The sequence below is a fragment of the Crinia signifera genome, chromosome 1 (genome assembly GCF_055691185.1).
Source record: "Crinia signifera chromosome 1, ASM5569118v1, whole genome shotgun sequence".
NCBI classification, from domain to species: domain Eukaryota; kingdom Metazoa; phylum Chordata; class Amphibia; order Anura; family Myobatrachidae; genus Crinia; species Crinia signifera.
In genome coordinates, this window is record NC_139217.1 from 477,135,856 (window position 1) to 477,158,146 (window position 22,291).

The 22,291-nt window shown below is 44.8% G+C and overlaps 1 protein-coding gene across 1 annotated transcript in view; it reads right to left on the reverse strand.

Annotated features, from left to right (window-relative positions):
- LOC146024652 (uncharacterized) overlaps positions 1–22,291 on the reverse strand; it is a 108,892-nt gene that overhangs the window by 40,543 nt on the left and 46,058 nt on the right. The window contains exons 4-6 of the mRNA XM_083155465.1: positions 21,677–22,001; positions 9,417–9,682; positions 7,728–7,763 (exon numbers count right to left, since the gene is read on the reverse strand). Coding sequence (XP_083011591.1) covers positions 7,728–7,763; positions 9,417–9,682; positions 21,677–22,001 — 627 coding nt within the window. The remainder of the gene's footprint in view (positions 1–7,727; positions 7,764–9,416; positions 9,683–21,676; positions 22,002–22,291) is intronic.

The window sequence follows — 22,291 nt, forward strand, 5'->3', positions numbered from 1 at the left end:
CCGGTCTGTCCCACGGAGCTTGAAGTGTCCGCAACACAGCACATTACATCATCATGCGTTCCACGCCAACCAGCTAGTATCCTAGCTTGCGTTTCAAGTCGTTTCCAGGAAGTGACAATATGTCATAGCCACTTCCGGTGCTATGCGACACGGAAGGTACCAGGGAAGCCAGCGCTGACTGAACAGAAGGAGGGGCGGTGATACTCACCTTACTTAAGGTAAGACTTTGTACTGATTCCTCATTCACTGTTTTATCACCTTGACAAAGGGGCGCTAGCCCCGAAACGTTGGTGTCATTACCATAATATACTTTTACTTGAAAATCCTCGGAGTGCCGCCTATTTTGTTATCCACGCTATATATATATATATATATATATATATATATATATATATGTATCCAGGAGACCGGCACGATCCACAGCAACTATGCAGGTGATGGTGGCTGGGTGCCTGCACTGATGGATAGTATACTTGCAGGGGTTGGAGCGGCACTCTCAGCAGAAAGAAGAAACAGGTACACGTTGTTATAAGAGCGACGTTTCAACGTCCTTTATTCGGACATTTTCTTCAGGTTAATGTTCATTAGAAAAAACATGGCTTTATACACCTCCGTGCTAAGTTGCGTCACCAGCCGCCACACAGGGCGGCGCAATGCGCATGACATCATAAAAAAGTGCTACCATCACCATGGATACATACAACAACATACTCCCCATTCACTGAAGTACTCAGCAAATGGGACAAAAAGACATGGATAACAGTAAATGCAAAAATACTTAATAGGGCAGTAGATGTACACTACAAAACACGCTTATGAAGCCGCTATAAATACGAGTGTTAGTGACAACTAATTATTACGCTAAAACTAAATGTGTTTAGAATACTCACAAGGCGAGATCATATGAAGTTTAGCATGTAAAAGGACCCGAAAGCCTTTAGATACAGGGAGATGAACAATGCAAGTCAAGTGGATATGTCCAACTGTATATTAATGCTATAAAAACCAATAGGCAAAACAATTAAGAAATTTTTAAGAATTTTTTAAATCAAAAGTTTAGACAGAATTTAAATTAGTAAGGCTAGGAATATCAATAATGGCGGACAGATAATGAGTGCATGTGCACTCATTAGCTCAACTGGATTTAAATAACAGAGTAAACAAATGTTGTTATTTGCGTGTCAAACAGCTAATACCTGCCAGCTCATTGAGACCACGGGGGGCCAATGTGTCCAAGCGGTGTATCCACCGTGACTCACACTTCAATAGTTGCAAGCTACGATTACCACCCCTCAAATTTAGGGGTATGTGATCTATCATGCGATACCGTAAAGAGGGTAAGGTATGTTGTCGGGATACGAAGTGTTTGGGCACGGGCAAGTCACATTTTCCACCTGCTAATGCAGCTCTAATAGTCGAGCGATGTGTGGTTATCCGTTCCTTAAAAGTTCTTTCAGTTTTACCGATATAAGATAACCCACACGGGCAAATTAACTGATAAACAACGAACCTGCTTTGACATGACAAGGTATGTCTGATAGTGTATTTGGTACCCTGAAGTGGATGGTAAAACGTATTACCTGGTATCATACAGGTACACACCGTACATGTGCACCGGATACAATCTCTAGGGGGAGGTTTTTGAGGAGCATTAAAGCCTGTGATGTCAGTTTTTACTAATATGTCGCGCATATTAGGGCCCCTCTGGTAACACGCCATGAGCCTAGTATTAGGGATGTTAATCTGTTTATCAGTTTTGACTATAGGCCAGAGTTTCTTAGAAATCTTATTGATGACCGGACTAGCCTTGGTGTAAGTGGTTACCCAAGGGATCATGGGTGTCAGTGGTGTAACAGCTTTAGATACTAAAAGATCTTCTCTGGGTATAACTGCTACACGATCCCTAGCAGCAAGGAGATTCTGAAGTTTGTAACCACGTAAAAGAAATTTCTGTATCAATTTGTCTATTTGTGTGTCAGACTCACTTGGGTCCGACACAATGCGCTTAACCCGCACCATTTGGGAGAATGGTAACCCCTGCATGAGGCTAGTAGGATGACAACTGGTTCCATGTAGTAAATTGTTCCTATCCGTCTCCTTCTGAAACAGGGAGGTGGATATAACACCATTGGCAATCTTCAATGTGACGTCAAGGAAATTGATGGCACTTTGACTATATGTAATAGTTAATTTCACCGTACTAGGGCCAGCATTAGGAGTCTCAATGTAGGTCACCAAGTCAAGGATACCACCGGACCAAATCAACAACAGGTCGTCAATAAATCTCCGGTAAAGGAGAATTCTGGCTGCTATTGCTGGTACTTGAAAGAATAATATTTGCTCAACATAAAACATGTATATGTTGGCGTATGCCGGAGCGGCATTAGAGCCCATCGAGCAGCCATTGAGCTGCAGCCAGAATTTTCCATCATGCAGAAAATAATTGCGACACAACACAAATCTTAATAATGCAATCAGAAAATTAATATCAGGTCCCGTATAGTCAGGCAATTGGGACAAAAATACCCGAAAAGCCTCAACACCATCACCGTGAGGGATGATGGTGTAGAGGCTCTTGACATCAAGTGTAACAAGCCAAATTTCACCAGTCAGGATAGGTAGTCCCGTAAGTGCCACCAGGAGCGCGGTAGTGTCCAATAGATAGAAAGGCTGGCGTACAATAAATGGCTGCAAAATGGCATCTATAAAGACTGAAATGCACTGTGACAAAGACCGGCGGGCTGCAATAATTGGACGCCCGGGGGGCGCAGTTAAAGACTTATGGATTTTAGAAATACTATAAATTACCGGTACCACAGGATGTTCTGGAATCAGTGCCGACATCAGATCCCGGTCGATAACATGTCCATCGACAGCCTGTTGAAGTAATGCACATAGTTCTTTGCGATACTCAGCTGTCGGATCATATAACAATTTCTTATAGGTAGCTGTATCGGCGAGCTGTTGATCCAATTCATCTTTATAGTATTTGTAATCCATTATTACAAGGGCGCCGCCCTTATCTGCGGGTCGAAAAATAAGTTCTGTGTTGTTAGATAAATTTCTCAAGGTCTTTCTTTCAAATGACGACATATTAGAATGTTGAGGACGAGTCCGAGACATGGTTTCTTCCACTTGAACATCCAGAAGACGCATGTAGGTCTTAATCGACGGGTTGGTCGACTGGGGGTCGAATGTCGACTTTGGTTGTAATTTAGCCAACTGTGGGGGAATAGGAACTACCGGTGTCTCACGGGTGCTGGTACCAGGAGACAACGCAAAATGTTCTTTCAATTTTAATAATCGACACAGGGAGTACTTCTCTACCTGCTAATCTAGTGAATCCATGTTAATTGACGGAACATATGATAGTCCTTTTGATAGGATGGCATTCTCTTCGTCAAATAGGGGGTAGGAGGATAAGTTGACGACTAAATTTTGGTCGGCATCGGGGTTTTTTTGCCACTTGGCTTGTCTCTGCCACTGGCGGCCCCTCCTAGTGAATCGCCGGCGCCGTCGTTGTTGTATCTCTGGCGCGTCATCACAGCTAAAGGGCCAGTTGGCTGACGTCGTCCACGACCCCTGCCTCTCCTAGGAGCCATGTCTACATCACTGTTAGAAGAGTGATTGTCAGACGACTGGTCAGATGTAACATAACCACGATAACGATTTTGTCTAAAAAAGGGACGTCGGTCACTACGGGTAGATGATGTCCAATTATAGACTGTATTCCCATCGTAGTCTGCGTCGACCTTTTCTCTTTTCCCTTTTTTGAACCGGGTTAATTCACGTTTGTATGCAGTAATCTGGCCCGCCAACTTATCGTACCACTTTGTATCCAAATCGGCAATGAGTGTTGGTTTATGGATGGTTTCAAATTGGTCAATTTTGACCTTTAAAGCTGCCGCTTCTTTAGAGGTAAAGTCAATAATAAGTAGCATAAGGTCGAATGAGCACTTATTTAAAGTGGCTACCCACTTTCTGCAGAAAATTGGATCCTTCTTACCCAACGTCGGGGCGTTTCTGACCCTCAGACCCCTCGGGATCTTTTTAGCCCGGTAGTAATCGCTGAGGGTCATAGCGTGAAAAAGCAAATCGATTTCTTTCTTCTTATGCTTTAATAAATCGTGATACAAAGTATCAAGTGAAGGTGGTTCAAAAAGATCACACAAATCAGGGTCACGTAGGATAGCTTCTGCGTCTTCTGGAGTGAAGCAGTTAATATCTCCCAAAGGATAGGTGGGGTGAGAATAACCACCTGATGCTTGATCACCTTCCATTGTAATGCCCGACAACATACCTTACCCTCTTTACGGTATCGCATGATAGATCACATACCCCTAAATTTGAGGGGTGGTAATCGTAGCTTGCAACTATTGAAGTGTGAGTCACGGTGGACACACCGCTTGGACACATTGGCCCCCCGTGGCCTCAATGAGCTGGCAGGTATTAGCTGTTTGACACGCAAATAACAACATTTGTTTACTCTGTTATTTAAATCCAGTTGAGCTAATGAGTGCACATGCACTCATTATCTGTCCGCCATTATTGATATTCCTAGCCTTACTAATTTAAATTCTGTCTAAACTTTTGCTTTAAAAATTTCTTAAAAATTTCTTAATTGTTTTGCCTATTGGTTTTTATAGCATTAATATACAGTTGGACATATCCACTTGACTTGCATTGTTCATCTCCCTGTATCTAAAGGCTTTCGGGTCCTTTTACATGCTGAACTTCATATGATCTCGCCTTGTGAGTATTCTAAACGCATTTAGTTTTAGCGTAATAATTAGTTGTCACTAACACTCGTATTTATAGCGGCTTCATAAGCGTGTTTTGTAGTGTACATCTACTGCCCTATTAAGTATTTTTGCATTTACTGTTATCCATGTCTTTTTGTCCCATTTGCTGAGTACTTCAGTGAATGGGGAGTATGTTGTTGTATGTATCCATGGTGATGGTAGCACTTTTTTATGATGTCATGCGCATTGCGCCGCCCTGCGTGGCGGCTGGTGACGCAACTTAGCACGGAGGTGTATAAAGCCATGTTTTTTCCAATGAACATTAGCCTGAAGAAAATGTCCGAATAAAGGACGTTGAAACGTCGCTCTTATAACAACGTGTACCTGTTTCTTCTTTCTGCTGAGAGTGCCGCTCCAACCCCTGCAAGTATATATATATATATATATATATATTATATATATATATTAATCCAGGGGTCCGGCACAGCCACTGAAGTTTGTCCACGCTGGGTGCCTGCACTAAGGGGAGGTATACAGGGAACAGAGGTGCAGCACTCCAAGCCAACGAATAAAACTTAACTTTTAATGTAAGGCAAAACAGCAACGTTTCAATGCAAATCCTGCATTGTCCTCAGGCTAAAAGCATACTAACACACAATTACCTTATATAGCAGATCACCAAGGCTATCCCGGCACCACGCCGTGTTCGGGGATCGGCGCCCAGCAGTGACGTCACGACGCACCCGGTCACATGACTCGTGCGTGATCTCCGTCAAGCCGGCGTTCAATCACCATGGAGACGCTATACACAAAAACAGCGGCACTGACAAACAATGTTAAAAGCTGGCTACACAGCCAGACATCATTGGCGAACATTATATGCAACAAGCGGGCAAAAAATGGAATACATCACACAGTATATACTTTACAGCCTAAATATGCGATAGATTCATAGGTATAACTGCAAATACAGATACAAATATGGTGGTAATGGCACATCTCTGGCATATCGCAAAAACGTAGCAGGGGGAATAGAGTGGTGTGGCTGAGGCAGGGGTTGTGTGATGGTGAGCAGGGTGTTTATAATGGGGAGGTTGAGGCAGGGGGTGTGTGATGGGGAGCAGGGGGAATAGAGTGGGGTGGTTGAGGCAGGGGGTGTGTGATGGGGACCAGAGGGCATAGACTGGGGTGGCTGAGGCAGGGTGTGTGTGATGGGGAGCAGGGGGTATAGAGTGGGGTGGCTGAGGCAAGGGGAGTGTAATGAGAAGCAGGGGGAATGTAGTGGAATGGCTGCCTAGGTAGGTCACTAGTGTGAATACAAGCTGTATAATTCCACAATGTTCATGTAGATATGTGTGCTGTACCACACTGTGGCTGTGGTTGTTCACTGATATATAAGCGATGTGTACATTTGTGTGTTAGAGTATAGAAAGATATATATTATTCTATTGTTTGCACTAATACTTATAAGTGTTCCACCCCACTGCATTTGTTTTCACACTGTGTAACCCTGAAGTGTGAGTAGTAATTTATGAAAAAGTAACAACAAAAAAATATTCAATTTTATTGTTTTTCTACTTATGTGTGTTTGTTACTGTTGATTACGATGATCAGTTGAGAAAAGAGTAGGAGTAGCAAGAAAATACTAGCACTGCAGTTGCTTTCAGTGCCACCAGTAATTGTGACACTAGTCCTTTAATGTCATCTAAGGACAATGCCCAAGAGCATACAGAGCATCTAAAATAAATAATTCTGTTTACAGTGGTAAAGAGAAAGCACCTCTTGTGAAGGGTATGATTGCTGCAGAAAAACATTACATTTACAAAATGCCTTTAACCAAATAACGTGTCAATGGAAGGCTCAGCCCTTAGCCTTTGCTTACAAGTAGCGGTTCTTCTTATGCTTCTCATCTATCGATGAGCCTGACCTTTCTGATACTGTTGAAAGCTGATGGTAACCCTCATAAGAACGCCGGACATTGTCATGCCTTGATATAGGACCAAAAATTCCAGCTTTTATGTATGGAATTATTTATACCCAAATCCTGACAATTATCTAGTCATTTGTAACATAGTAAGTAGTGGTAGGGACCTTAACCATCTAGGAACCTTCTGCCTGTTACATCGTTTGCAGCGAGTTAATTAAAAGGTTTTTGTCAGCATCGGAAACTTATGCTTAAAAAATAACAATCTATCCAGTATCTGCTATCTCCTTTCTCTCAGCTAAATCCCAGAACCTCTAATCCCCACCTCCAACACCGTCATCCTCAATATCCTCAACAATTATCGTAAAAGGTCCTTTATCAAATTTGAGAAGGATATATAACTCCTGTCCTGTCCAGGATTCCTTGTAAGAATTTCTGAGCATTAGAACCTCTTGTGCAGCAGCTGAGAGTAGATCTTTGTCACATAAGGGGACCAAGAAGACCCTTGTAGTATTGCAAAAAGAAAGCAATTACAGCTGTCAGTAGTCGTAAAGAAGATCACGAACAACATAAGAGCTTTGCAAGTATTAGATCTGCTTCCGATAGCTGTCATGAATGAAGTGCGTTTTACAGTTAAGGTTCTGTGTCCACGGTACCAATATTTATCTTGCAAAAAGGAATTCCTCAACTGAACCAGGATGTTAATAAAAAATAAATAATTGTCCTTCAAAATGCCTTTGTACCTAACCCTTGGCTGAGAAGCCATGCCACCCATGGAGAGTCTCAGGAGGATTTACTCTTGGAAAGACAAAGGGCTGATGGGGCACTCACCTTTCCTTATCTGGGCAAGCATTTTTCCACAGTTATGGGTCATAGGGTACTCACAATAAAGGTTGACAGTCAAATGGTCGACCAATACCACTGTTGACCTAATAATCCATAACGTCTGATGACACCACAAATACAGTGAGCGCATTACAGTTGGGCGAGTTCCAACACATCTCATTAACTTGATGGTTCAGTTCTTCTGTAAGGTGATAGGACCTATAAGGTCAGCTTACCGTGTCCCAGGTCATACGGAGTCTTGCCACTCGCACCTGCAAGACAGGAAGTGACTGGAGTCAGGGCGCAGGGTTTAAAGAATTGCAATGCCGCTGGGCGTTCCAATGCTAATGAATCTGTGGTGCAGGTGCAGGGGGTGGGCAGCTGACATACTCCTCATACTCACATACGCACCCATACACATACAATCCATACTCACATACACACCCATAAACATACTCACATACACCTATACACATACAATCCATACTCACATACACACCCAAACACATACTCACATACACCTATACACATACAATCCATACTCACATACACACCCATACACATACTCACATACACCTATACACATACAATCCATACTCACATACACCTATACACATACAATCCATACTCACATACTCACATACACACCCATACACATATACCTATACACATACAATTCATACTCACATACACACCCATACACATACTCACATACACCTATACACATACAATCCATACTCACATACACCTATACACATACAATCCATACTCACATACACACCCATACACATACTCACATATACCTATACACATACAATCCATACTCACATACACACCCATACACATACACCTATACACATACAATCCATACTCACATACTCACATACACACCCATACACATACATACTTACATATACCTATACACATACAATCCATACTCACATACACACCCATAAACATACTCACATACACCTATACACATACAATCCATACTCACATACTCACATACACCTATACACATACAATCCATACTCACATACACACCCATACACATACTCACATATACCTATACACATACAATCCATACTCACATACACACCCATACACATACTCACATACACCTATAAACATACAATCCATACTCACATACTCACATACACACCCATACACATACTCACATATACCTATACACATACAATCCATACTCACATACACACCCATACACATACTCACATACACCTATACACATACAATCCATACTCACATACACACCCATACACATACTCACATATACCTATACACATACAATCCATACTCACATACACACCCATACACATAATCACATACACCTATACACATACAATCCATACTCACATACACACCCATACACATAATCACATACACCTATACACATGCAATCCATACTCACATACTCACATACACACCCATACACATACTCACATACACCTATACACATACAATCCATACTCACATACTCACATACACACCCATACACATACTCACATATACCTATACACATACAATCCATACTCACATACACACCCATACACATACTCACATACACCTATACACATACAATCCATACTCACATACTCACATATACCTATACACATACAATCCATACTCACATACACACCCATACACATACTCACATACACTATACACATACAATCCATACTCACATACTCACATACACACACATACTCGCATACACCTATACACATACAATCCATACTCACATACACACCCATACACATACTCACATACACCTATACACATACAATCCATACTCACATACACACCCATACACATACTCACATACACCTATACACATACAATCCATACTCACATACACACCCATACACATACTCACATACACCTATACACATACAATCCATACTCACAGCTGTTGCGGAGACACTCCTCTGCGCTGCTCAGCTTCTGGTTTGCGTCACTGATGCTCTTGCGCTGTTCCTCTGCAGATTGTTTGCTCCAGTACAGTTGGTTGTTGGCTGTCTGCAGGTCTCCCTTTGCCAAAGACAGCTCTCTTTCCTTGTTGGATAAACTAGTTGCAGTTGTGCGCAATTTCCCCTCAGTTTCAGACAGAGATTTTCTTGTGTTACTAAGTGTCTGAGCACACGTAGTGTACTGACGCAGCTTATTGTCACACCTGGAGTGTAGACCGGGGTAAAGATCCGTCACTATATTTGCTGACACATCTTTCCTAATATCTACTACATTCTCTTATTCTCTCACAGCACTGAAGTAGCGGCCCAATATATATGAAACACTGGGCGTTCCCATGGACACTCTGCCGCGCCTGTTCGCACAAAGAGGCTTCATATGCGCAGAAATGTTTATAAACAGGAGCAGTCACACAATATCGCTCCCCTGTGCAAATGTGCAGGGAAGCGATCCAACCAGAATGAGGGCCAATAATGACAAAATAAAAAAAGTTTTGGGGAATTTTTTGCTAATTTATTAAAAATAAAAACAATAAGAACACATGTACATAAGTATTCACACCCTTTGCCATGAAGCTCAATATTGGGCTAAGGTGCATCCTGTTTCCGCTGATCATCCTTGAGATGTTCCTACAGGTTAGAGTCCACCTGGGGTACATTCAGGGGATTGGAGATGATTTGGAAAGGCGCACACCTGTCTACAGTATATAAGGTCCCACAGGTTCACACCCACCTGTGTGCAGGAAGTGTCAGAGCACACACCAAGCATGGAGTCACAGGAATTGTCTGTAGATCTCAGAGACAGGATTATCTCAAGGCACAAACTAAGGGAAGGGGACAGAAACATATCGGCTGCTTTGAAGGTCCCAATGAGCACAGTGACCTCCATCATCCATTAATGGAAGAAGTTCAGAACCACCAGTGCTCTTCCTAAAGCTGACCATCCGTCTAAACAGACCAATTGGGGAAGAAAGTCCCTAGTCAGGGGGGTGACCAAGAACCCGATGGTCACTCTGTCATAGTTACAGCATTCCTCTATGGAGAGAGAAGAACCTTCCAGTAGGAACCACTCCTTACTAAAAAAAAAACACATGGCAGCCTGCCTGGAGTTTGCCAAAATGCATCTGAAGGACTCTCAGAGCATGAGAAACAAATGTCTCTGGTCTGAAGAGACACTCTTTGGTGTGAATGCCAGGCATCATGTTTGGAGGAAACAAGGCACCGCTCATCACCAGGCCAATACCATCCCTACAGCATGGTGGTTGCACCTTCATGTTGTGGGGATCAGCGGCTGGAACTGGGAGGCATGGTGGTGGCAGTATCATGCTGTAGAGATAAGCGTCAGGAACTGGGAGACTAGTCTGGTTGGACAGAATGATGAATGCAGCAATGTACAGAGACATCCTGGATGAAAACTTGCTCTGGAGTGCTCTTGACCTCAGACTGGGGCGACATTTCTTCTTTCAGCAGGACAACGACCCTCAACACACAGCCAAGGTATCACAGGAGTGGCTTCAGGAAAACTATGTGAATGACTTTGAGGGACCCAGCCAGAGCTCTTGAATCTGATTGGACATCTCTGGGGAGATCTAAAATGGCTGATTACCAACACTTCCTATTCAACCTGATGGAGTTAGAGAGGTGCTGCAAAGATGAATGGACCCAAAGATAGGTGTGCCAAAGCTTGTGTCATCATATTCAAAAAGACTGGAGGCTGTAATTGCTGTGAAAGGTGCATCAACAATGTATTGAGAAAAGGCTGTGAATACTTATGTGATTTTTTATTTTTAATAAATTTGCAAAGATATTTCAAAAACGTTTTTCACATTGTCATTATGGGTTTTGTGTGTAGAGTTTTGAGGGTAAAATGATTTATTGCACTGTATACGCTGGATGACATGATGGTGTTATGATGTCCCATTGGCATTGGTTGCATGGAGTTTGGGCTTGCCTCTCCCTCATTGGGCACACTTGGCACTGACAGACATACAGATCCTGGAGCCCATCTCTGAGGTTGAAGTTTCAGATCATTGAGGTGATTAGCTAGAAGCCCTCTCCGACCCCTGCACTACTACCCTCACTGGGGTTATGGTATATGGAATTGACCATGTTCAGGTCGACAATACCATCATCGACCACTAGTGGCCAAAGGCGTCTAGTTAGATGCCAAAATTGGAACCTGGTCAACAGTAGCAAGGTCAACACGTTTTTTGGTTTTTCTTTTTATGGTGCAGAGAGGTGCCCGTGGGCACTGTGGGTGAGATTTACTAAGATGTGAAATACACTTCACAGGTCATGTTGCTATGGGCAACCAATCACATCCTGTCTACTATCTTCTAGAGGGTGGTAAATAAATAAGAAGTAGCTTCTGATTGGTTGCCCGTAGCAACATGACCTGTAAATTTCCCCCTGTGTATGTGCACAGGCTTCACTTGCTATGCTTGGCCCACTATTATATTCCTACTGTATATGTCCACTTGGATAGTAGAGAAGGAACCAAGGGCCTGATTCTAGTTCACACTGTCCCGCACACATTAGCATGGGGGACTGATGTTTTACTAGTGCGCATGTGCATACATTGGGTGGGAACGGGCACGGCAAGCTGCTAGGTTACCATCCCGTTCACACCCACCTGTGTGCAGGAAGTATCGATGGGACAATGCCCCCATGGGAATGCCCAGTGTTTCATGGGTGCTCCCATGCAAATGCTGGGCGTTCCCATGGAAATTTGGAAATGACACGGCTGCCAGGGGCTGGACACTGGCATCACCGGATGTCAGCTGCCCATCCGGTTCCTGCACAGGGTGCACACAAGACCACATACTAAATCGTTCCATGGTCGGCGACCATCAAATAATTTGGTTCCCGCACCCAAGGCAGCAAAGGGATGTTTATCCATTATCCGTCCCTGTCTATTGTGTCAAGGATCAAAAAACACAGGGTCTCAAATGATGACTTTGTTATTTATTCTCAACAGCAGGTTACAGCACAGCCGGTTACAGCACAGCAGGTTACAGCACAGCAGGTTACATCACAGCAGGTTACAGCATAGCCGGTTACATTCATATGCAGTCAGTATTACAGGCAGTAACATGAAGGCTCTCTCAGTATAGCAGACTCTTAAAAGGCTCCAGTGCTCCCTATGCTAACACCCCTGGCCTATCGGGTAGATATTCAACCATTGGGAGCAAGGAGACTCTGCCCTGGAAACTTTATATCAAGAAAACCCAGGTGCTGCTGATTACACCATGGATTCTGCTACTGCTACCAAAACCTGGTTTGGATCCTCCACATTACTTTCATGTGGAGGAATGCAGGCTATACCACACTCTTCCCCCCTTAGCCTCAACCACCCTGGTGAAGTTACACAATTTTCAGGTGAGCTCTCAGCCTCACCTTCCTCCTCCCCTAGCTTCATCATATGGTTGCTTGGAGGATCAGGACCTACAAACCTCCTGGAAAGGGCATCAACATTGAGGTGCTGTTTCCCTCAAACTTAAATGTCTGCAAGGCCAAAAACCAACGGGTCACATGGGCATTTACAGTAGCTCTTTATTTGTATGCATCCATTGTAAGAGTGCATGGTCTGTGACCAAAAAAAAACTCTTGTCCCAATAAATAATACCTTAATGACTCAAATGCCCACGTAATGGCCACACACTCCTGCTCAGCAGCTGAGTACTTGCGCTCCCTGGGCAATAATTTACGGCTAATGTAGTGGATGGGCTTCTCCTCTCCATCTACCTCTTGGGAGAGAACTGCTCCTAATCCTGTCCCAGAGGCATCAATCTGCAACACAATTTGTTTTCTAAAGTCAGGAGCTTGCAAGACTCAGTACACAAAGCTCGTCTTAATCCCGCCAAGCAGTTTCCACTGGTCTAGACCACGTTATCTTGTCTGGGGACTGTTTCTTAAGATATTCGGTTAGTGGAGCCGCTCTAGTGGCGAAATCTCGAATGAACCTACGATAATATCTAAGTTGTGACCTACATTTAGGTTTAGACCAGGTGTGGACTGCTTCTACCTTACTAGGCTATAGTTTAACCTGTCCTCTGCCCACAATGTACCCCAAATACTTAGCCTCAATCATACCAATAGCACATTTCTCAGGGTTGGCTGTAAACCCATGTGCCCGTAGAGACTGTAAAACAGCTTCTACCATTGGTAGGTGTGAGTCCCAGTCAGAGCAGGAAATAACAATGTCATCTACATATGCAGCTGTATGTTCCCTGTGGGGCCTCAGCAACTAATTTTTAGCTCTCTGGAAGGTTTATGTGGCACCATGTAAACCAAATGTAAGTTCTTTATACTGGAAAAGGCCCTCTGGGGTAGGGACGTCTGTTTTTGTCTTAGCAGCTTCTGTTAACAGAATCTGCCAATAACCTTTTGTCAAATCAAGTGCAGTGAGATACTGACTATTGGCTGAATTTTTGACAGACTCATCAACTTGGGGCATATGGTAAGAATCAAACTGGGACACTTGGTTTAGTTTAAGAAAGTCAGTGCAAAACCTTAAAGCACCTGAAGGATTAGGTATTAAGACAATTGGAATATTCCACTCACTCTATAACCACTAGGCATAATATCTCTTCCACCTCCTGCTTTACTGCAGCCCGCTTTGCTTCGGGTATGCCATATTGCCTTTGTTTAATGACCACTCTGGGTTGGAGTCACAACATCATGTTGGATGATCTGTGTCTTTCCCGGGATGATAGAAATAGAATAGAATAGAATAGAATCAACTTTATTGGCCATGTGCAATTTTTTGTGGATATACAGTACAGCATCAGCAGGGATGAAGGGGGGGGGGGGGGGGAATTACATACATTACATTGAGACGTTACATGCGGGGAACACATACCACCAAGCAGCACAGCGCCTAGGCAGCCATCTGCGGCGCCACTGGTCGCTGCACCAACTCGGGTAGGTAGCAGTAAAAGCAGGTACAGAACAGTATCACACAAGGAACACATACCCGCCAAACTGCACAGCGCCTAGGCAGCCATCCGTGGCGCCACTGGTCGCTTCAGCAGCCAGGTTACAATATAAGCAGGGACAGTACTGGCACATAGAGAACATATACCCGCCAGGCTGCACAGCGCCTAGGCAGCCATCAGCGGCGCCACTGGTCGCTGCAGCAGCCTGGAAGGTAACAGCATGAGCAGAGACATTGCAGTTAAAGCAAAGACAGTACAATTATCACACGGGGGACAGGGGATAAGAGGTTACATGTGGCTGAGTGCACAGATCCGAGGCAGCCATTAGTGGCGCCATTTGCGGTGGGGGGGGGGGGGGCGGGGGAGGGGAGAGGAGAGTCAGTCAGTGAGGCCTGGGGAGAGTCAGTGAGGCCTGGGGCTGGAGTTGGGCCCTCCCTGTGCTGAGTTCCATGCTGCTGCCCGATAGTCTTTTCGACCCTGCTGATAGCTGCTGGTGAGGCATCCAGGGGCAGGGGGTCTCATCTCCTAGGTGAGGCAGGGGGCCGGGGGTGAGGGCCTGCAGGGAAGGTAGCATATGCCGGTGTCCTCCAAAGCAGAGGCCTCCTCTCCTACCGGCCTGCAAGGGGGTGAGCCAGGGAGCCTGGGGCCATGGCTGGCACTGCTGGTGTCCATGCCAGATCCTCCTCACCTCACAGTGGGTCGTGGGGGGGACCTCTTCTGCCGCTGTGCCCGTGGTCCACTGGCCGGGGCTGGGGCTGCTTGGTGGATGAGGTCATGTGGGGCCTCTGCTCGGCCCGGACTGCCGCTGCCCGGGGGATCCGGTCCGCTGCTGCCCGGGGGGATCCCGGTCCGCTGCTGCACCGAGGGGATCTCGGTCCGCTGCCTGCACGTAGCTTGCCCGTCTCGTGTGGTAAGGGGAGGGGGGGGGGCGCCAGGGGTGGGAGCTCCGAGGAATGGAGCGGGAGCCTGGGACCGACCCCAGCAGCCTCTGGCTGCCCCATCAGTCTGGAGGACGGAGCTAGCGTGCTCTGCCCCTCCAGCTTCCTCGCCTCCTCCGGCTGCCTCCGATCCTCTCCCGTCCGTCTCCCGACGCCTCGTCCGCCTCCACCACTCCTCTCCGGGGGCCGAGGATGGGGGAACTCCTTGGGTGGGAAAAGGGAGCTCCGAGGGAGCTCCGAGTTCGTGCGACCATCCTCGGCCCCCACCGGAAGTCAAAACACTTCTTGGTAGCGCTTCACCACATTCACCACTTCCTGTTTCTGCCAGGAGTAAAAAATTTCAAAGAATATCACAAGAATATATAAAGAGCGCAATTGTGACACTGGAATTACTGGTAAAAAATATGTTTTTTTTCTTTTTTGTTAATATAATATCTTGATCTTTATAATTAGCACACACCTAATCAATAGGCAGACAAGCTAGTATGCCATCTTAAAACACATGTAATACATTATACATATAATAATAGCAAGAAAAATATATATAAATAAAATACAGTTTAAATGAAGGACATGGACATCCAATAAATTGTTAGGCTGGCCAGCTCAACTTTAAAACACTTAAATGAGTGTGTATATTTCTGAATTTGAACAATAGATTTCTCCAACCGGTATTTGTTAGTAAGCAATCAAATGTGCATTAGCCAAGAACTTGAGGCTTAATGTGCCACTTTCAACACAGTCTTTTTAGATGTTATTTATTTGCCCATATTTTTAAAGGCTTTTTATGCAAGGATGACGCTTAATTCAAACAGACACGATAGAACCGTAGTGGGAAAAGCTTGTTCTGTGTGCTGTATCAGATGTTTTACAGCAGACCTTCAATGAGGTTAGATAGTAATGGCTTTGTACTCCGGGCTACAGGTGCTGACAGTGTTTTTTTTTTAGATCAGGGAGACATATAGATAATATGTGGTTGACGCTTACAGAATAATGAGTGCAATATAATATTTGATTTTTCCTGCACTCAAAGGCTGTCCGTACTCACTCAGCTGGGGACGGACGCCTGTGGGAGCAGACTTACGGCCACGATGTTTCTCCTCACTGCATGCAGAAGTATAGTATTCAGCATCCACCCGTCAGAGGTAAGTAACCGGCACCGTCGTGATGTTTGTAGAACAGCACCGGGATCAGGATGTTGTAAAGACACAGTCACACACGGTAGTTGGAGTCCACGTCCTTGCACAGATGATCTTCTGAAGAAACCGACATTGTTGGGAGTCGGAGAAACTAGTCAAGAAAGCCCCCCTGACAGGCATTGTTTCCTGTGCAAGGACGTGGACTCCAACTACCGTGTGTGGCTGTGTCTTTACAACATCCTGGTCCCGGTGCTGTTCTACAAACATCACAACGGTGCCGGTTACTTACCTCTGACGGGTGGATGCTGAATACCACACTTCTGCATGCAGTGAGGAGAAACATCGTGGCCGTAAGTCTGCTCCCACAGGCGTCCGTCCCCAGCTGAGTGAGTACGGACAGCCTTTGAGTGCAGGAAAAATCAAATATTATATTGCACTCATTATTCTGTAAGCAGCAACCACAATTTATCTATATGTCTCCCTGATCTAAAAAAAAACCACTGTCAGCACCTGTAGCCCGGAGTACAAAGCCATTACTATCTAACCTCATTGAAGGTCTGCTGTAAAACATCTGATACAGCACAGAGAACAAGCTTTTCCCACTATGGTTCTATCGTGACTGTTTGAATTAAGCATCATCCTTGCATAAAAAGCCTTTAAAAATATGGGCAAATAAATAACATCTAAAAAGACTGTGTTGAAAGTGGCCCATTAAGCCTCAAGTTCTTGGCTAATGCACATTTGATTGCTTTCTAACAAATACCGGTTGGAGAAATCTATTGTTCAAATTCAGAAATATACACACTCATTTAAGTGTTTTAAAGTTGAGCTGGCCAGCCTAACAATTTATTGGATGTCCATGTTCTTCATTTAAACTGTATTTTATTTATATATATTTTTCTTGCTATTATATGTATAATGTATTACATGTGTTTTAAGATGGCATACTAGCTTGTCTGCCTATTGATTAGGTGTGTGCTACTTATAAAGATCAAGATATTATATTAACAAAAAATAAAAAACATATTTTTTACCAGTAATTCCAGTGTCACAATTGCGCTCTTTATATATTCTTGTGATATTCTTTGAAATTTTTTATCTACTTTTGGGGTTTTGCAGACACTCCCCAGTTAAGAGCTGCAAGTGTAACACTTTATAATTATTTAAGGAAAGTGTATTGGTTAATGTGCGCCCGATTTTGAGTCTCTGTTCCATCCCGCACAGTGTCACGGGTGGATGTGTGTCTAAAGATATCACACATCATCATTCTGTGGCGCTCTGTGTGGAGGAAGCAGAGGACGCAATTTTGTATATTTTTTTCTGCCAGGAGTAAGAGTGACTTCAATGGGTGCCGGACGGCTCCCCGACAGGCGAGATTCCGACAGTCAGAATCCCGACTGCTTCCTCGTGGGGGTTCACGACCACCATAGAGGGAGAATAAAATAGGTTGCGAGCGCAGCTCGCCACCGTGCCCGCAGCGTGGCGAGCGCAGCGAGCCTGCAAGGGGCTTCATTGCGCTCCCCACGCTGTGCAGTCGGGATTCCGACGTCTGAGTAATGACTGTCGGAATCCCGACTGTCGGGTAATTATACCACACCCACTTCAATGGGCACCTGGCATTATGGAATCTTTTTAGCTACCAAAGAGGGCTGACTGGTAGTTTCCTTCCAGGGTTTCAATAGATTTACATGGTAGATTTGTACCTACCCTCTTGTCGAACCTTGTAATTGACTGGTCCCAACTCCTCTATGATCTCATAAGGGCCCCACCATTGTGCATACATCTTGCTTCTCTGGTGGGTACAGCACTAAAACTTGGTCTACCAGGTTAAAGGACCAGTTGAATGAGGAAACATCATACCTTTGTTTGTGACGTTGTAGGGCCCTTTCCATGTGTTCATGCGGATGTGGTGTAATCTGCCTTATACAGCCGTATACCTGGACCACAAACTGATGTTAGGGACCTGGCATGGTTGTTCTTCCCACCCTTCTTTTAAGAGATCTAGAATATTCCTTTAGGCTGTCTCCCATAGAGGAGCTCAAAAGGACTAAACCTCATGGAGGATTGCGGAACCTCTCTGACTGTTTATTTAGACTATATTTAGATTTTTTTCTTCCTCTTTAGAACAGCATAGGGGACATGTGCAGGCTGTTCTTCAAAGGCTTAGGGAGAATAATCTTTTTGCCAAACTTGAGAAGTGTGAATTTGAGGTCACTAGTATATCCTTTTTAGATTACATAATCTCCCCTCATGGTTTTCAAATGGACCCAGTTAAGGTTCAAGCCATTGTGGACTGGGTCCAGCCCACTATCCTCAAAGCCATCCATAGGTTTTTGGTGTTTTGCTAAATATTATTGCAGGTTTATTTCTTCTTTTTCTTCTATTGGCGTTCCTATTGTAGCACTTACCAAGAAGGGGGTGGACCCTTCCTCGTGGTCAGAAGAGACCCTCAGGGACTTTAAGAAACTCTAGGAGGCATTTTTGTCCGCACGTGTTCTGCTTCACCCCAATCTAGACCTTCTGTTTATTCTTGAGGTCGATGCCTCGGAAATTGGGGTCGGGGCTGTACTGTCTCAGGTTGATACTTCAGATGGTCTCTTTCATCCTTGTGACAGTTACTCACGAAAGTCTCTACCGAGTGCAATTACGATGTGGGGAATAGATAACTTCTAGCCATCAAGTGTGCTTTGGAGTGGAGGCACTGTTTGGAAGGGGCAAAGTTTCAAGTAAACATCTTTATAGATCATAAGAACCTCTCGTATCTACAGTCAGCCAAGAGGCTCAATGCCAGGCAGGCACAGTGTGCATTGTTCTTCACCCACTTCAATTTCATTATGACCTTTAGGCCAGATGCTCTGTCCAGGAGTCTTGCAGTGGTCCAGGAGATTAACTCCTTGCTGGAACCTATCATTCCGTGTTCTCGGATTGTTGTAGGGGGTTACCCAGGGGTTGTTTGTCAAAGTTCTCCATGTTAAGTCTGAAGCACCTAATGCCACTCATTCTGGAAAACTGTTTGTACTTCCCAGACTCCGGGAGCAAGAAACCCCTAGCAATGATCATGAAACCTCTAGCAACAAGCATGAAACCCCTAGCAACAAGCATTAAACCCCTAGCAATGAGCATGAAACCCCTAGTAATGAGCATGAAACCCCTGGCAGTGAGCATGTAACTCCTGGCAATGAACATGTAACACCTGGCAATGAGCATGTAACTCCTTGCAACAAGCATGTAACTCCTGACAATAAGCATGTAACTCTGGCAACAGGCAATCATTTTTTTGGGGGGGGGGGAGGAATCTGTTTTGGGCAGAGGGCGCAAATTCCAAGTTAAACCACTGATGTTATCTGGGCAAGACATTAGCACCTGGTATCACATTGCAATGTGTAAGAAAGGTGCTCTTAAAGTAGCCGGTCCCTGGGATGTGAGCTGCTGGGACTTCTGCAGTGGCCATTTTTAGAGGAACGCTCTGCCGGCTAGCTTTGTGATGCTTTGTGGTACTCGGTTGAGAAAGCCGCCCAGTGTGCGGCGAAACGCGTTCCAGCAAGGACCATAGGAAGGACGCTCTCTACACCAGACTACCCGCTAGACGCTGAGCCGACTACATACACTCCCTCCAAGCCGCAAAGTCCATCGCTACCCACGGACGCTGTGGCAGAGCGCCGTGTGAGTCTCCAAGCGGAGAAGGCTGCAGGAGGAAGCGGCTCTTGCTGCATCTCATTAACCGGCTGAACGGCAACATCATTTCCTAAAGCCAAGCGGAGGAAAGAGAGAGCGGGCGCTGCGGTGCTGACCCTTCCATCCAGTGAAAGTTTGAAACGCCAGCAAACATTTACTGGTAAGAGCTTAAAAGGGGATAGGACGGACACTGTTTCACCATATTTAGTCCTTGTTCCCAGTCTGGCTTCAAAAATACCGCTTTTTGCCAAGCACTACCCTGCAACATTAATTATAGTGTGCACACTAGCCATCTGTATCTACACCTGGTCTCAGTAAAATAAGTGGACACTGTAAGCCCTATATAAGGAACTGAATCCTATACATTTGTGTATATCCATCTGCTAGACCCTAATAAAAGGGCAAAGAAGAAAGTCACACTTGTGGAAAAATCTGAGTAAATATTTGCACCTTAATTAATCGGATGTGCTTTTATCTACCAACTGTTTACTTTTATTATTTTTATTTTTAAATTTTTTTATTTTTCATGCATTATTGTGTATTAATTGTGTGTTATTTGTAATACTGTGTGTTTAATAAATTTTTATCATCCTGGTACCCAAGAGCGCCCCACGTTTTTGTTTGTGTAGCTTTGTGATGAGTTGCCCATAGACTACACATAGGTGCTTCTATAATGAGTGCAGTGTGCACAGTGCAAACAGGCCCATTGGTGCAGGGCCCCCCACACATTGCACCCCTATATTATTCTTACCCCATCTCGAGTACCGTACCGTCATCTCAGCACCAGAGACACAAATCACTCAAAAAATGTCTGCTGCAGCCATTTCTGAATGATTTGAGCATGCACACTGGATACGTCCCCGGCAACAAAGTGCGGGCGCCATGTTCCTGGAGACTCGTGCATGTGCAGTACACTCTGGCATAATGTCAGGGTCTACTTGCTGTCAGAGATGAGGGGCTGCAGTGGAGGCTTTCTTTAGCACTTTGGGGACACTTTGGACTGCTAATTCTGGTGTCACCATGTAAGAGCCAACACGTGTTTTAATTTAGCTGTCATAGTGCACGTATCCTACCAACCAGGGGAACCAGCTTCTTATTACCACAGAAATCTGATTAACCAATAACCAATCGAGAAGTCCTGGCTACAATCTGTCTACCAATTGGAGGATACATCAGTGCCAGCGAGTGATGTCCCCGGTTAGGGGTGTGACTGCTGTTCACGTGCTGGCAACAAAAGGGGCAGGGCTTTGTGGGTATGGGGTGTGGTCTCGTGAGAAGGAGGTGGATCCCTGTTCACCCAGTCTGGGTGGTTTCCAGGCACATTACATCCCTGAGATGGAGTCATGGTCGGAGGGAGACACCTGGGTGCTGCCCCCAGCCTCCCCACTGGCATGAGCATCTCTAATGCAGACCAAGCAGAACATCATATTATTATGAATGTCCTTGCATGCTGCTCACAGTGTGACTAAGGCTATGTCTCATACACTTTGTAAGATTGCTGCTGGACTTACTCAGTCTGCTTCTCTTGCAGTTTCTGGTCTATGTTCCACACATTGTTCTGGAGGCTCTTAGATTTGGACTCCAGTTCTTCTTTCTCCTGTATGGTCCTCTGCAGCTGCTGGGTGGTGGTTCTCCACTGTTCCTGGCTTTTCTCCAGGGAGTTCTTGGCCTGTTCTAGTTCCAACTTGGTCCGCCTTAGGACGTCCCCAAGCTCCTGAGCATCAGCGTCCTTCCTGTGGATCTTACTGGTCAAGCTGAGGTTCAGATCATCGTGCTGTCCCCACAGGTCCTGTAAGCTGGTGGTTAGGTCCTGCTTGTCCTGGGTCACCTGTGATACTGGGACATGCACCAGAAACCTGTTATGTATCACTCATTGGTACTGTGACGGCAATGAATCTACAGACCTGTCATGCTGCCCTTTTTTTTGCAAAGCTACAACTGAGGCGGAATTAGGCCCATTAATGGCTGCTGTCCAACCACAAGTTATATGATATCAGGCTTTAGTTCCTACCATTGCAACTGCAAGTATAATATAATAATGAAACATGTAATATTATTTAATCAGCTTTACCTATATACCTATTTACTAGCTAGGGAGTTTATTGGGCTTCTTCTGATTTTCAGAA